This window comes from Vombatus ursinus, unplaced genomic scaffold, assembly GCF_900497805.2.
Source record: "Vombatus ursinus unplaced genomic scaffold, bare-nosed wombat genome assembly UNPS02014817.1, whole genome shotgun sequence".
NCBI lineage: Eukaryota > Metazoa > Chordata > Mammalia > Diprotodontia > Vombatidae > Vombatus > Vombatus ursinus.
This window is the reverse complement of record NW_020954595.1, coordinates 3821662-3836722: the sequence shown is the minus strand read 5'-3', so window position 1 is coordinate 3836722 and position 15061 is coordinate 3821662. Positions and strand designations below refer to the sequence as shown.

At 43.4% G+C, this 15061-nt stretch overlaps 1 protein-coding gene across 1 annotated transcript in view; it reads left to right on the top strand.

The window, feature by feature from the left end:
* CACNA2D3 (calcium voltage-gated channel auxiliary subunit alpha2delta 3) overlaps positions 1-15061 on the top strand; it is a 1008438-nt gene that overhangs the window by 748109 nt on the left and 245268 nt on the right. The window contains exon 17 of the mRNA XM_027835883.1: positions 940-1014. Within this exon, the coding sequence (XP_027691684.1) occupies positions 940-1014 (75 nt within the window). The remainder of the gene's footprint in view (positions 1-939; positions 1015-15061) is intronic.

Below are 15061 nucleotides of genomic sequence, written 5' to 3'. Positions count from 1 at the left end.
CTTTCTTTCTTTCTTTCTTTCTTTCTTTCTTTCTTTCTTTCTTTTTTCTTTTTTCTTTTTTTTTAAACATATCAGTAGTGATTCTGTACTTGAGGAAGTTTTAATACACGAATTATTTGCAGGTAAATATATTGTAGCCAATGAGTGCAGTCAACTGTGTAATAGAAATATTGTCCAAAAGCTGGGATTATTATTTAAATAAGTTCAGTGTTAAATTTGATTACCATCCTTTGTAGAGCAAATAAAACATTTCATGGCTCTCAAACTATTTCCCATCTCACCATTGAGTCAGAAACCATAAATTAAATTGGCCCTTGCATTGACAATTACCCCTCAGATTTTGTGGGGGTGGAAGTGCATGGGAAACTATTTAGGGGAGACACAATGGAGTGAAGGCAACTTCTCAGTGTAGGCTCCCAGTTTTAAGGTTGGAGAGTTCATGCTTATTTAGCTTCAGTGACATCTTGAAAATGACAACCTCCTACAGCACACCTAGGAGAGGATCCCTAAAAAATGTGGCGTGCCCAGACACTTCTATGTCAGGATCCCAGTTCTCCTGCCCCGCCTCCCAAGAAGCCTAAGGGCAAACATTCACTTGGACAACCTTACAGTGAATGCCCACAAGCCTTTGAAGCATTAAGGGAAAAAAAAATCTTATGAATTGTTTTCTTAGAAGAAGCGTCTCACAAGCAAACATGTGCCATTTTAAAATGGTGCTATTTACCAAGCTCATCCCAGTGGCAAACTTTCATTTACACCAAATGTCAAGGATCAGCGCTTTGTGTTTCTTTTAATGAAATACTGGGCAGATAAGAGTTCTGAATGCCAAATTTAAGCTCTTAGTTACTGAATTTAGGACTGCTCTAGGGTTTCACAGGAGAGTGAGCTAATTATGCCTTTTCTTTCTTTTTTTTAAAAATTTCTTCTTTTCTCTGACAGCTGGGGATTCACGGGTATGCTTTTGCCATCACCAACAATGGCTACATCCTGACACATCCTGAACTCAGGCCTTTGGTAAGACCAATGTATTTATGCATTTATTCAGAACCTGCAGATTAAATTGGATTTTCTTCATTTTTGTGTGAATTTATAGTGCTGCAAGAAAGCTTCCTTGGAAATAGGCATGAGGGCAGTCATATGGTTGATTGATCATGCTTATCCCCCTCGCCCCATTTTAAAGGCTGTTTTATTGTGTTCCAGTAACAGACATAAAGGTTTTACTAGATAATGTATATATTTAATATCAATTAGCATGATCTAGCTAATAAATATCATATAGGCAGAAAGCCATTATAACAAATATCTTCATGCAAGAGAAAGACAGTCATACACTGGGCAATGTCCAACTTGGTTTAACTATTGTTTCACAGGTAAAAATTCCCATTCATAAAATCATATGAATGCCTCAAAGCTCAGAGCTCATCTTAATGGGTTTTGCAACTATAATAATCAAAATGGCTTTAATCAATCAATTGAATAATCACAGAGCATTCCTTAAGCAATTATTTTATGACAAGTGGTGTGTTACATTTTACTTTTCCTAATGATCTGCTTTATTACTCTTCAGTAATTTTGTACCTTACAGTTAAAAGTGGCACTAACTCAAAAATGTGCTGAAGGAAAAAAAAAGTTGCTTAAAAAAAAGATTATTCTTTTTTTTTTAATCACCTTAATTTCCAAATATATTCCTCCCTTTTCCTCTACCCAGAAAGTCCTCCCTTGTAACAAAGAATAAGAAAAAGAAGGGAAAAAAGTAACAAAAAAATCAATTCTGTAAAATTAACTGATGTATGGTATACAATGTTCCAAACCCATAGCGCTCCACCTCTCCAGTGAAGTGAGAATGATGGATAGGATTTTTTTTAATAAAAAGGAAAAGGAAAGAAAAATGAGGGCCAAAATTGTTTTTAGCAGCAAGAAATATTCTCTCTTTTCTTATTTGGCACTTGTGAATATCAGAAAGATGGAGGCAGCATTCATTATGCAAATGTTTATTGACACAACACTCCGGTGTGAGGTTGCTGGCTCCAGCCTGGATTGCCTCATTGTTTAGACATGCTCCCACTAGATAGAGTTCCATCACCCTTCAGTCTTGGTGGGAGAGTCCTGGTATGAATGAATTCATCTCAGGGTACATGTGGCCACCATATGGATGTTTCAAGCTGGCACTTACCATAATATCCCATTTCACCAATATTTTCACAGAGAAGACCAGAATTAATTGCATAGCTAATCCCATATGTAACTCCATTAGAATTATTGAAAAGTCTTGGTTTAAAGAAGGCCCTGACAGTGATGCTTAGCACACTACCCTTCCAGGGGCAGCCCAGTTTGGCTCAGTTCGACAGGGATGTTAGGAATTACTCATTTCATTTAGCTGGGTGTTTGATTGCTTATTTATTCAAAATGGGGATTGGAAAGATTGAATGAGACAATCAACAGTTCTGACCAGGAGCTTTTTCCAGGGAATAAAATCATTTCTTACTTGCATGTCCTTGCACATCGTAGAAACTAAATAACTTGGGAGAATGAATGAATGAATACCAGAAAATCATAAATGCAAAATTTCTGAGCTGGAAGAGCCATATAGACAACTCCTGCACGAATATCTGGTCCCCACTATAACATATCTTACAAGTGGCCATATTACCTTTGCTTAAAGACCTCCCAAAGAGAACCTCCCAAGTCAGCCCCTCCTACCCTTGGATAGCTATAATTATAAGGAAGGTTTTCCTTATCTCAAGTCTAAATTTGCCTCTTTGTAACTTTCACTCTGCATTAGTAGTAAGGCTATTTTAAACAAGGAATCCCATGCCATTATTTTCCAACATGCCCACATAGTTGGTTGCTTTTTCATCTTTGCAGAGGGTAGAAAATGCCCAGCACCACTCTTTGCATATGACCCTGCCACATGATGCAGATCTCTCTACTCACACATGAGTCTGAGCAAGGTGCTAGGGTCAGTTTTGTAAACTACTTCTAGAATGGTCAATCTATTAGCAACTGGTATAAATCCAGATGAACAGATAGTCTGACTGTTCCAGTTTTTAGGCCAGAGTTCAGGCAGATTCTGGCAGAAACATTCTGAGAACTTCTGGCCAATTCAGTCAGCATAGTCTCCTGTGATTCACTTTATAAATATTGCTTTGAAGCCTGCAGAGATCTTTTCTGTTCATTGGACCTCTCTTCAAAGAATCATAGAATCTCAGTCATGGAAGGGTCTGCCATGGCCATCTATACCTGCCCACTCTTGCCTGAGAATCTCTTTATAATCCCAGAGAGGCTATCACCCCTTTGCTTGAAGTCTTTCTATAAGGGGGAGCTACCATATCCAAGGGGTGCCTATTCTACTTTGGGATAGCTGTTATAAAAGTTTCCCTTCTCTACCCCCTTTCCCAAATCAGGCCCAAACTGGCCCCTTTGCACCTCTACCCACTGCTGCTAGTTCTTTCTTCTAGGGTCAGGAAGATCAGTCTCATTTCTCTTCCCTATAGGCAGCCCTGCAAAGACTAGAAGAATGACCATGCCTTTATCTGTTCTCTAAAATTCCCCTTCAGTCAATCTTTGTGAACCTGAGATCTTATGTCATCCTACTTGTCCTCCACTGGAATCTCCCTAACTTCTCAATGTCCGTCCCAAAACATGGCTCTTGTCTAAACAGAAGTTCTAGTAACTAGAACTAGGAACTAGTAACTAACTAAGTCAGAAGAGTTCTCAAAACCATCCCAACATTAATTATTACATTTTTTTAAAATGTCTGAGTTGAATGGACTGTTCAATCAATACTCCATTTGAAGAGTGTAAAAATGATGTCTTGGCTCTAACTCAAGGTTGATTTAGCTGAGGATTCCACTTTAGATAGGAAGCAGAGAGAGTATTTAATAAATGTGTTGATGAGCTTGAGGGAGAATCTGATAGTCAACCATCTTCTAGGGCATCACCATGAGGGTGTTAGGAATGTACTCCGCTAACCCCTGTTATTGCTAGCTATGACAGCCACTGACTTCCTCTCTCTTTTTTTAAAATACTAGACACATGCTTACGGTAATGGCTCTGATGTACTTGTTACTCTGATTCACCAGTCTGTAAGCCTAAGGCGGTTCATTGTTCCCGTGTTGGAATTGCAGCTCAGAGAGGGAAGGCATCCTGCCTGAAGTCACACAGATAGAAAGAACCAAAGCAAGTTAGCAGGCCTTCAACAAGGAACTATTTACTGATCAACTAAGACATTCCTAGTGTCCTCTGGAGAACATGGGGTTGGGTGACGAAGAGAAATCGGAGCCTTTTAAGGGCTTAGATGGGGTCAGGCATGTGGAAAGCCTTCTTTGATCATTTATTGATGGTTTCATTGAGTCACAGAATCGGATAAATACGTCCAGGTGCTTATTTGCCCCAATGCATCTATGTCCCTGGCTCCTCACTGTTCCATAGCTTCACTCAGCATCTTAGTCTCTGATTTCTCTCCATCACCCATCCCCATGTTCTCCACGGGACACTGGAAATGTATTAGTTGATCGGTAAATAGTTCCTTATTGAGGGCCTGCTAACTTGCCTTTGGTTCTTTCTATCTGTGTGACTTTAGGCCAGATGTTTTCCCTCTCTGAGCCTCAATTTCATCATAGGAAAAATGAAAGAGTTGGCCACGATGAGCCCTAGGTTTTTTCTAACTCAGAGTCTGTAACTCTGTCATTAGTCGTGGGGTCCATTGTCTAAGCCCATCCTATAATCCAAGGCCCTCCACAATCTGATTCCCAAATATCTTTCCTCCCTTATCCCTCTTATTCTTCCTCTTGTTAGAGCTATCTGTGCACAGGCCTTGTCTCATCACATGAAATGAGTGTCTGAGGGTAAAGACTGTCATTTTCCCACTCTATTCCCCTCCCCATAGCTGAGACTTAATAAATGCATTTGGAATTGAATTGCATTCCCAGGCTCTGCTGGGAATATGAGAAAGTAGAAGGCATGGCCTCTGCCCTCCTTCTATATCCCCCAGTAGCAGGATCAGATCATCATACATTCAATATTGGAAGGCATCTTAGACGTGAGGTAACTGAGCCCTAGGAAATGTGAGTGACCTGCTTAATGTCACACAGGTAATAGATGAAATAAACCGGATTTGAATATGGGTCCTTTGAAACCCAAATTAGTATTTTCTTGATTACAACCATGATCTTCCAATATATCTGGGGAGACAGAACTGATTGATGTAAATCTGACATCAGTCACCAAAGAGGTCATTCTCAAGGGCCTGCAATATCTAAAGACCCTGCGGTAGGCACTTTGGAGAGGCTAACATGAAATTAGTGCCATCCATTCTAACTTGCAAAGTGCTCTCAATCTGGGTAGTATACAAAGAGAACATTGACACTCTTTCTCCTGATGGCTTCCTCAGTTTCCTCATCTGCTAAATGAGGAGGTTGGAGCAGATAACTTCTAGAGCCCATCTTTTACTTCTAAATCCCATGAATGTGGATCAGGCATTGGACAAGTAGACAGGAAACCAGGTTCAAATACCTGCTCTGATACTTACTAGTCGTGTGATTCTGAGCAAGTCTCAACCTCTCTGCCCTTCAGTTTCCTCATCTGTGCAATGAGGCATTTAGTCTGAATGGGTGAGTGTCCAAGTTCTTTGGCACTAGCAATGAAGACAATAGCTTGTATTTTCTTAGGTTTATGCACTAGAAAGAACTGCGGAGCCCAGCCCCTTCCTTTGACATATGAAGAAACAGAGGCCCAGGGAGGTATAAGGTCCCACATGAAATAAGTGGAAGACCCAGTTTTCAGACCTGTCTTCTGGCTCCAGAAGCACTATTTTCCCCACCACTCTACTTCCTCTTCAATCCCAAGAAGGGGGAAAAAAGTATAGGGTGGAGTGGTCAGGGGAGGCTTGGTGGAACAGACAGTCTCAGTTAGGCCTTGAAAATGGATTTGGATTCGTAAAAGAAATGGGCAGGAGAGAATGAAATAATACCAGAGCTAGGGACTCAGAGATCATTGGTCCGACTTCTTCAAAGGGCATAGAGGTTAAACAGGTGACCTGGGGTCATATAGGAAGTATAGCAGACCTGGGATTTGAAACCAGACTCTCAGAATCCAAACCTAGCATTGCTCTTGATATATCGTGCTGTCTCCTGGGTTCATGTCCCTGAGAAGCGGGAAGAGGAAAAGCATGGAGCCCGCCAGAGTGCTAGTGGACAGATGCATCAGGGCTACTCAGGACCAGTGACCTGCAGAGGCCTTTCACCTCAGATCGTCTGACTTCAGAGAGCTTCTTGGTCCACTGGAACATTAGAGCTAAGGTCTCCTGATTCCAAGGCCCGTGGTCTTTCAGTTGACTTTGGATATATTTCTATTGATTGTCTCTTTATTTTTGCCCGGTGGAATGTGAACCTCTTGAAGTCAGCCATTTTTTTCATATTTATATTTTTACCCCCAGAGCCTGACACACAGTAGTTGCTTAATACCCTGTTTGCTGAATTGGATGGAAGTCAAGAGGCTGTCTTGCTTGTCTTTGCATCCTTGCGATGCCACAGCATCATGCCTGAGACAGCAAATACTCCACAAATATGTATTGAATGGCGGAATCAATGGAAGGGTGGATGAGTGACTGAATCCAGCCCAGACGCTGCTTACTCTTTCATTTGTTTGGGATGGGAACTTTTAAAGGAGACGATTTCTCTCTTTCCTCTGGGAACCTGCGTGTCTGCCCTGGGCAGCAGGCCACATTGGCTGGGATCCTCCCTGAGGATATCCCTGAATAGTAGCATCTTTGGCGAGCATGGGCAGGAAGAGATCACTCCCTCTGTTACAAACCTGAGTCACAGAATCCTCCTTAGTCGAAGATGTCCCCTTTGCTTTCTGCCAAGAAAGACCAGCCATGGAGCACAAAAGGATGTGAGGGCCAGGCTGAGGAGAGCCAGGAAGTAGGCCTGCAAGAACTCATTCATCCTTCCTCCATGAGCCCCTCTGGCTCTTCCGGCTGATGTGGCCAGAGCCAAGGCAAAACCTTCACTCAAGCAAACAACCAATATTTCTGTCTTTTGTCCAATGCAATCTTCTCCCCCAGCTCTGTTTGACTTGATTTCATCCAATATTTGTTTAAAACATGTACAATTGTTGGGTGTGAAGCGTGTAGCGTCTCCAAAGCAGCTCACACATGTGGACTGGCCTCAGAAAGGCTTCTTTGATTTCATGGATCTTGGTGGTGATTCTAAGGTCCTGTTTTGTTACAGATAAGTGTCCTTTGCTCAGTTCATCTCTGGGGTCTTCCCGGCAGATAGACTTCCTGCCAATATCTTACAGGGCCAGCTTCCCCCACTCCCTTTTTAAATATAGTAAACATATTGAGAAGAAACTTCACAGAATCTCTGAGTTGGTAGGGATCACAGAGACCATCCTGTAAATTCCACCCCTTCAAAAAAAAGAATCCTCACTGCAACTCTCCCTAAAGTGGTCATCTATCCCTGGCTTGAAGGCCTTCAGTGAAAGGGAAATAATATTGATAATGATAATAATAATAGGAATAATTATGATGTTGATAGCTCCCATCTATATAATAAATAGCACATTAAGCTCTGCAAAGTGCTTTGCAAATATTAACTCATTTTATCCTTTCAGCAACTTTGAGAGGGAGGCTATGATAAGCCCCACCTTAACAGACAAGGAGAAAGTCTGAAAGTAGTCAAGAGACATGCCAAAGGTCACACAGCTTAGTAAGTTTCTGAGAAAGGAGTCAGGTCTTGCTGACTCTGTTCACCAGCTCTCTGGGTCTTTCATATGCCTCCTCCCTTCCCGCTTTAAATCTAGTCTAAATTTGCCCAGTTAGAACTTCTGCCCATTACTTCTTGGTCAGCTCTTTGAGGCTAAACAGGACCCTCCATTTCCTCCCCAACATGACAACCCTTCAAATACTGGAATCCGATTTGCCCTCATCCTTCTCTTCTCCAATCTAAAAAAGAAAAAAAAAACAAAAACGAAAACAACCCCCCAAACAACGATAACAACAACAAACCCATTTCCTTCAACCAATGCTTTAGATGATTTGTATTCAAAATCTTTCAGCATCCTGTGAATGCTCTTCAGTTTTTCAGTGGGTTGATTGTTTTTTTTTTCTTTTTTGGTTGCTAAAATATAGATTGAACACAGTACTCAGTGTGATAGTGGCAACTAGGTGGCACAGTGGATAAAGTGCTAGGCCTGGAGTTAGGAAAATTCATCTTCCTGAGTTCAAATCTGGCCTCAGACACTCCTTAGCTATGTGACCCTGGGCAAGTCATTTAACCCTGTTGGCCTCAGTTTCCTCATCTATAAAAAGAGCTGGATAGAGAAATGGCAAACCACTAGAGTATCTTGGCCAAGAAACCCCAAATGGGGTCACTGAGAGTCAGACATGACTGAAACAACTCCAGCTGACTTCCAAGGGGCAGAATTCAATGGATCTCTAAGCATTGTATTCCTGGAAGCTGGGGCCTTTCATAATGCAGCTCCAAGCCCCAAGGTCTCATTGACCTAGGAAACTTGGGTCTCATTGATTTTTTTCTTCTCTATCATCCTCTTGACCCATGTCAAGTTTTCAGTCCACTCTTATGTCCAGGTGTTGTTTTTTTTTTGTACAATCTTATCATATCCAATCACACCTCACCCATCCTTCCTACAGCTGTGAAGTTATTTTGAATCGGATTACAGGTACACTTATGATATTTGATCTTGAAGTTAACGTGGGAAAATGTTGCTCAGGAGGTACACAGACAATGGGCCTCAGGGTCAGGAAGAACTGGGTTCCAGTTCTAGCTCTTGCATATACTGGCTGTATCCCTCTAGACTTGGCCTTTGACCTTTCAATGCCCCAGATATCTCTCCAAGAGTTGGAGCTGCAGAGCAGTTTTCCTTCAGCATCCTTCCCTCAGGTTGTTTCCTTATAATAACAATAAGATCCCAGTGCTGCCCCCCAGGCCTCCTGCCCTCACCCTCCCACCTTTAGTGATTGTAGTAGAGTCCAACAGAATATCTGACACGTCTAGGGTGGTTTTGGATTCTGACTCCAGTGTGTCAGTGATACATCCTAGGTTTCAGTCATCTATAAACTTGGAAAGGCAACATGCAACATGGTCTAAATGAATGAATCGCTGAACCCTGAGTATTGAGATCAAATCCTGCACTGGCCATCACTAGTTGTGTGACCGTAAGCAATTTACGAACCTTCTGTTTCTTCTAAGAATTTCAGTTTCTTCACCTGGAAAATGAGGATAATAATAGCAGCTACCTAATAGGGTCATTGTGAACACGAAATGAAATAATGTATGTGAAGCACTTTGCAATCTTTAAAACATTATTCAAATGCTAATTATTAATGTTTAGTCAATCAATAAGTATTTATTAACTGACAACTACATGCCTGGCGTTATACCAAACTGGAGAAAAATGAACAGAAGTGAAACAGTGACCTCAAGTCGGTTACATCATTTATATGTTCTATTAGTAAGTTAATTGGTACATAGGACTTCAGCAATATGCCCTGAAGGCAGGAGGGTAGACAGGGTGCTTCTGCAGTAGATGTCTCCAGCCGGAGGGCCCAGGTAACTGCCGGCAGCCATGCCCTGGCTCTCCCCACCCCCATAACAGCACAAGAAGGCATGGGATGTGGGCCAGACCTCACGGAGGACCCTGTGAGGAACAGGCAAAAAATGTGCCCAATCTGGTATTGGTAAACACCGGTAAATACAGTGGGGGATCTCAGGAGAACTCCCACAAATGGCTCTGAATCAGACTTTTAATGTCATTTGGGTTAAATATAATCTGAGATTAGTGCAATTCGTGATTATTCTTTTCTACCTCCTTCATCATTTTTATAGATCTGTGCAATTTAAGAAACTTCTTCCTTCCTTCTTTCCTATCTCCCTTCCTTCTTTCTTCCTTCCTCTCTCCCTTTCTTCTTTTCTTCCTTTTTTCCTCTCTCTCTCCCTCTCTCTCTCCTTCTCTCCTTTCTTTTCTCCCTCCTTTCTTCCCTGTCTCCTTTCCCTTCTCTCCCTTTCACTAGTAGGGGCACTCGAGTTCTGGGCACCTCTGTCTGTCTTCCTCTTAGAGAGGAACATAAACTCCAAATCAACTTCCTGCCACAGGATAATTTAGAATACGCATATGGCTAGCCCACCAGTAAGACAATTGTCCCAAGGCAATAACCAGAGAGACTAAGGCAATGTCAACTACCAGAACAATATCAGTAACAAATTTTCATCCAAAGGCCCAGGGAAGAAAGAGATTCAGAAGCACCCAATTCAATGTAGTTGGATCCCTTAGCCCTCACCCACAGTCTGGTATCCAAGACAGTGTAGCCACGGGCTCCCATGGTTGGAAGGCCAACTGTGCTCTGTCACACCTCTCCTATGTGGTTCCCTTGGGCTTGAGTCCCAGGCACCCTGTTTATCGGGGATTTTGTGCTGGGGTAGCTGGCTATAAAACCTTGCCTAGAATGCTCAATTCAAAATTGCCATGGCTCTAAATCCCAAGGCTGGTGGGGATCTTCACCAATACTTGAAACAGAGAAAGATAAATAACCCTGAATAGAAACAAACACTGCTAGTCCCATTTTTCAGAGCCAGGGTAAAAGCAAAAGACAGCGGGGGAAGGAAGTCCTTCTTCTCTCACTGCTTTAGCTCACGGCACCCATATTATGAATGAACTAGGATCTTCGCCCTCTATGCAGAATATGCAGTAGGAAAGACTAAGCAGGGAAGATTATGAACCAGAAAGAGATTTTAATAATTTATTATAAAACTATTCAATTATAAAAATTTATAATGGAAGGAAATGCTCATTTTAATTAAAAGTTAATGAATACGTCTATGTGTATCTGCACGTCTCCATTTCGCCAGTGTTAAAGATGTGGCCCGTTCTGGTTTGTGCAGACTACCCAGCCCGTAAAGGAGGCCACCTCGACCCTCAGGGCAGAAAGTGCAGAATGCCTCCCCATTAGGCAGTGCCCAGGCAAGCACCGTTGGGGTACCTCTGTGTTATACTATCTGGGCATGCTCCAAAGTCCCCAGTAGCACGGTCCCAAGAACGTAAAGAACAGGAATGAGTGAACAGTGACCATCCCACGGCTTCTGGTCTCGATCCTGCCTGGGCAGCCTGCCTGGGGAGGTCGGAGGGCACCTGTGAGTGACGGCACGAAGCTGATGAGACCCAGCTCTCCGGCAAAGGGTGAAGGGAAGGCTCCGGCGGATGCAGCTCCTTTGGCTGGCTCCTTTGAATCCAGCCCTGAGCAGCCCAAGGGCGGACTGGTTCAGGATCATGATGAGGTGTCGGCAGCACACACTCTGGGGTTCGATTGTTTGTTATCTTTTATCACAGTTTTAGGACCGTAGTTCCAGAGCTGGAAGGACCCTTAGAGGTCAGGTAGTCCAAATCCATCATTATACACGTGAGGAAACTGAGGCCAAGGTTTGGAGAAATGACTTGCCCAAGGTCACACAGTCAGGAGGAGGCAGAACTAATCCTCATGTCTGTACTACTGCAATAGCTTGCTGGTTGGTTCAGCTACCACAAATCCCTCCCCACTCCAGCCTGTCTTCCATTCAGCTGGCAAAGTGATTTTCCTAAAGCTCGGGTTCAACCCTTTCTCTGCCCCTCAGCACACTCCAGTGGCTCCCTGTCACCTTCAGGATCAAATACAAAATCCTCTGGCCTTCAAAGCTCTTCATAGCCTTGTGCCCTCTCCCCGCTTTTCTAGTCTTCTTACGTGTTACACCTCCCTCTCTCCCCTTTCCCATGTACACTTAGATCTGACGCCAGCCTCCCTGTTCTTCCAACAAAACCCTCCATCTCTGGGCTCTGGACATTTCCTCTGGCTGCCCCGGTGCCTGGAATGCTCTCCCCCCTCATCTCTCCCTCCCCGCTTCTCCGGCTGAAACCTCATCTTCCACAGAAAGTTCTCCCCAATTGCCCTTCTTTCTGCTGCCTTTCCTCTGCCGATCATCTCCAATTTAACCCATATGTGACTTTTCCCAACTCAGTTGTTTTTATGTCTTCTCCTCTTAGACTGTTAGCTCCCCAAGGTCAAGGACTGGCCGTTATCTTTCTCTGTATAGTACCTGACACACAATCGGTGCTTAATAACTGTTTATTCACTGATTGACTGACTGACTGACAGAGTTGGGGTTGAAACTACATCATCTGACTAGCACCTAGAGGCAGCTGAGGGGCTGGTGAATAGAATGCTGGCCCTGGACTCAGAAAGGTCTGGGTTCAAATCTACCCTCAGATGCTTACTAGGTGTGTGACCCTGGCTGAGTAAGTTAGACTCCAAGTCCTCATCTACAAAATGAGGATGGTCACAAAGGGATAAAGATCAAATGAGCTGCTGTTTATAAAGAACTTTGCAAGTTGTTAAGTCCTCTTTAAATTTGGGTAGTATTACTGACTGAGGAGGGGTGTCACGGAAGGCAAGGCTACCAATCTGATGCGTGTCAGCTCTGTTTTTTTCTTCTCTTCCTCTCCTCCCCCCTCCCTTTCACATATGCCACACACACCCCTACTCCCCCTTTTAATCAAGAAACTTGGATACTAAGGGTTCTCAGGATTCTAAATTTTGAAAGATTTTCCTTCCTGTTTTCCTAAGGCACAGCTCTTCACCTTCCTGGTGTCATGGAACCCTTTGGCCATATGAGGAAGCCCATGGTCAAGTTCTCAGAATATTTTTAAAGAAATTGTAACGAAAGAAAATGCTAATTTCAGTTAAAAGTTAATGAGTACATATGTGCATATGTATGTATATGCATGTCTATTTCTCCACCTCAGTCAATAAGCCTCCTGAAATCTATCCAGGGATCCACTGGACCCAAGGGTTGGTTAAAAACAATTGGTATAAGGTCATGTCTCTTATGACAGGCTCTCTTCCTTTCCTCTTTTTTTAAGCCTCTATAGTGTAGGGAGGAAAATCTATATTAGCGGGGCAACAGGGGCTCCCGGGCACCTCATACCTAGAAGTAGTGGTCCGGCTGTGGCCTGGTGCTCCTGTAATCTTTTTGATCTGCTGGTCAGTAGTGACCCCACTGCCCCATTATTGATGTGGGCAGCAACCTCCAGACTGAATTAGTCATCTCTCTCTCTCTCTCTCTCTCTCTCTCTCTCTCTCACACACACACACACACACACACACACACACACTCACGAGTCCTATTTGCCTGTCCCTGTGGGCAGAAGCTCAGATCCACTTAGCTGCTTTTCAGAGGCTTTCCAGATTTCCATCTGTCTCCTAATTCCTCACCTGCAGATGGGCTCAAGATGAACTAAGCAAGACTAACCATTAGGTGGCGCCCTAGCACCGCCATGGTCCAGACTGCTGCCGGTTGTCAGTCTGGGTCTGCTGCTATCTCTTCTATAGCTACAGAGAGGGAGACTCAGCTTGGACCTATTTGGAATATGCCCAGTTTGTGTAGAGGGGGCCAGAGGTGGGGGGTAGTTGGGAGAAACTTGATATTGGATCATTCTCTTTCTAGGAGAGGTCTCTCGTGGACAATGCTATGATTCAGGTCCATAAATCAGTCCTTTCCAAAATTGCCAAGTGCAATGAGAGTAACAGCAGACGTGTTCACACTGGAATGCCTGAAAGCCACTTTAATATTCTAATTGGAGAGAAGATGAGTGTGAGGTATTGGGAGGGCATTGAGGATATTAGAGTTCGGAATGCTGAGGAATAGTCAGGCAAGTCACCTCTGAATCAGTCACAAAGAAGAGGGAAGGGAATAAACATTTATATAGCACCTACTATGTGACAGGAACTATGGCTCATGCTACTTTGGAACAACAGTTCCACAAATTGTCCCTCCCTCATTGACCCCATTCTGAAAAAGGCGAGGAGAGGAGTAAACAATGAGATACCATTCAGCAGACATTGATAGGGATCTTGGCCAGAAGTTGCTCCTACACTAAGCCATATGAACACCAACTTTGTAGGAGATCCCAAGAAAGGGGGACATCTCCACAGGCTGCAGGGGTGGGTTGGAGAAGGTTACACAGGTGAGATTAGGATCTTGACATTGGAAGTTCACCTTCTCAGTCATAACATGGCCATGTGTTCCATGATGGCTGGACCATGTATCAGTGGATGTGATGATGTTGGGCCCTTGAGCCCAAATCCATCGATTCATTCATTTTACATGTTGTCTCCCCCAATGAGAGTGTGAGCTTTCTGAGAACAGGCAATGTTGCCTTTTCTCTCTGTACTCATCCCATTATGTTTGCATGTAGTCAGTGCTTAATAGATGTTTCTTTCCATTCATACCACAAATGTGTGTTGAACACCAGCAACATGGATATCCTTGTGTGAGGTGCAGAGGAGAATTTAATTATTGGATCAGACAAGTTCCATCTCCTCTGGGAGCCTGTATTCAACTGAGGGAATAAGCCATAAACACAAATAACTGATATCAGATAGAATGGGCAAAATGCATAGGCAGCATCCCAGCTATTGGGAGACTTCAATGTGTGTGTGTGTGTGTGTGTGTGTGAGTGTGTGTATGTGTGTGTGAGAGAATGTATGAGTGTGTGTGAGAATGTGTGAGTGTGTGTATGTATGTGTGCATGTGTGTGTGCATGTGTGTGAGAATGTGTGAGTGTGTGTATGTGTGTGTGCATTGTGTTCAAGTGTATGTGAGTGTGTGAGAATGTGTGAGTGTGTATGAGTGTGTGTGCAAGTGTATGTGAGTGTGTATGTGTGTGAGAATGTGTGAGTGTGTGCATGTGTGCGTGTGCGTGAGTGTGTGTGCATGTGTGTGAGTGTGTGAGAATGTGAGTGTGTGTGCAAGTGTGAGTGTGTGTACATGTGCGAGAATGTGTGAGTGTGTGTATGTGTATGTGTGCATGTGTGTGTGTGAGTGTGTGAGAATGTGAGTGTGTGTGCACATGTATGTGAGTGTGTGTGTGCATGTGTATGTGTGAGTGTGTGTGCATGTTTGTGAGAATGTGTGAGTGTGTGTGTGCGTGCGTGTGTGCAAGTGTATGTGTGTGAGTGAGAATGTGTGAGCGTGTGTATGTGTGTGTGCAAGTGTATGTGAGTGTGTGT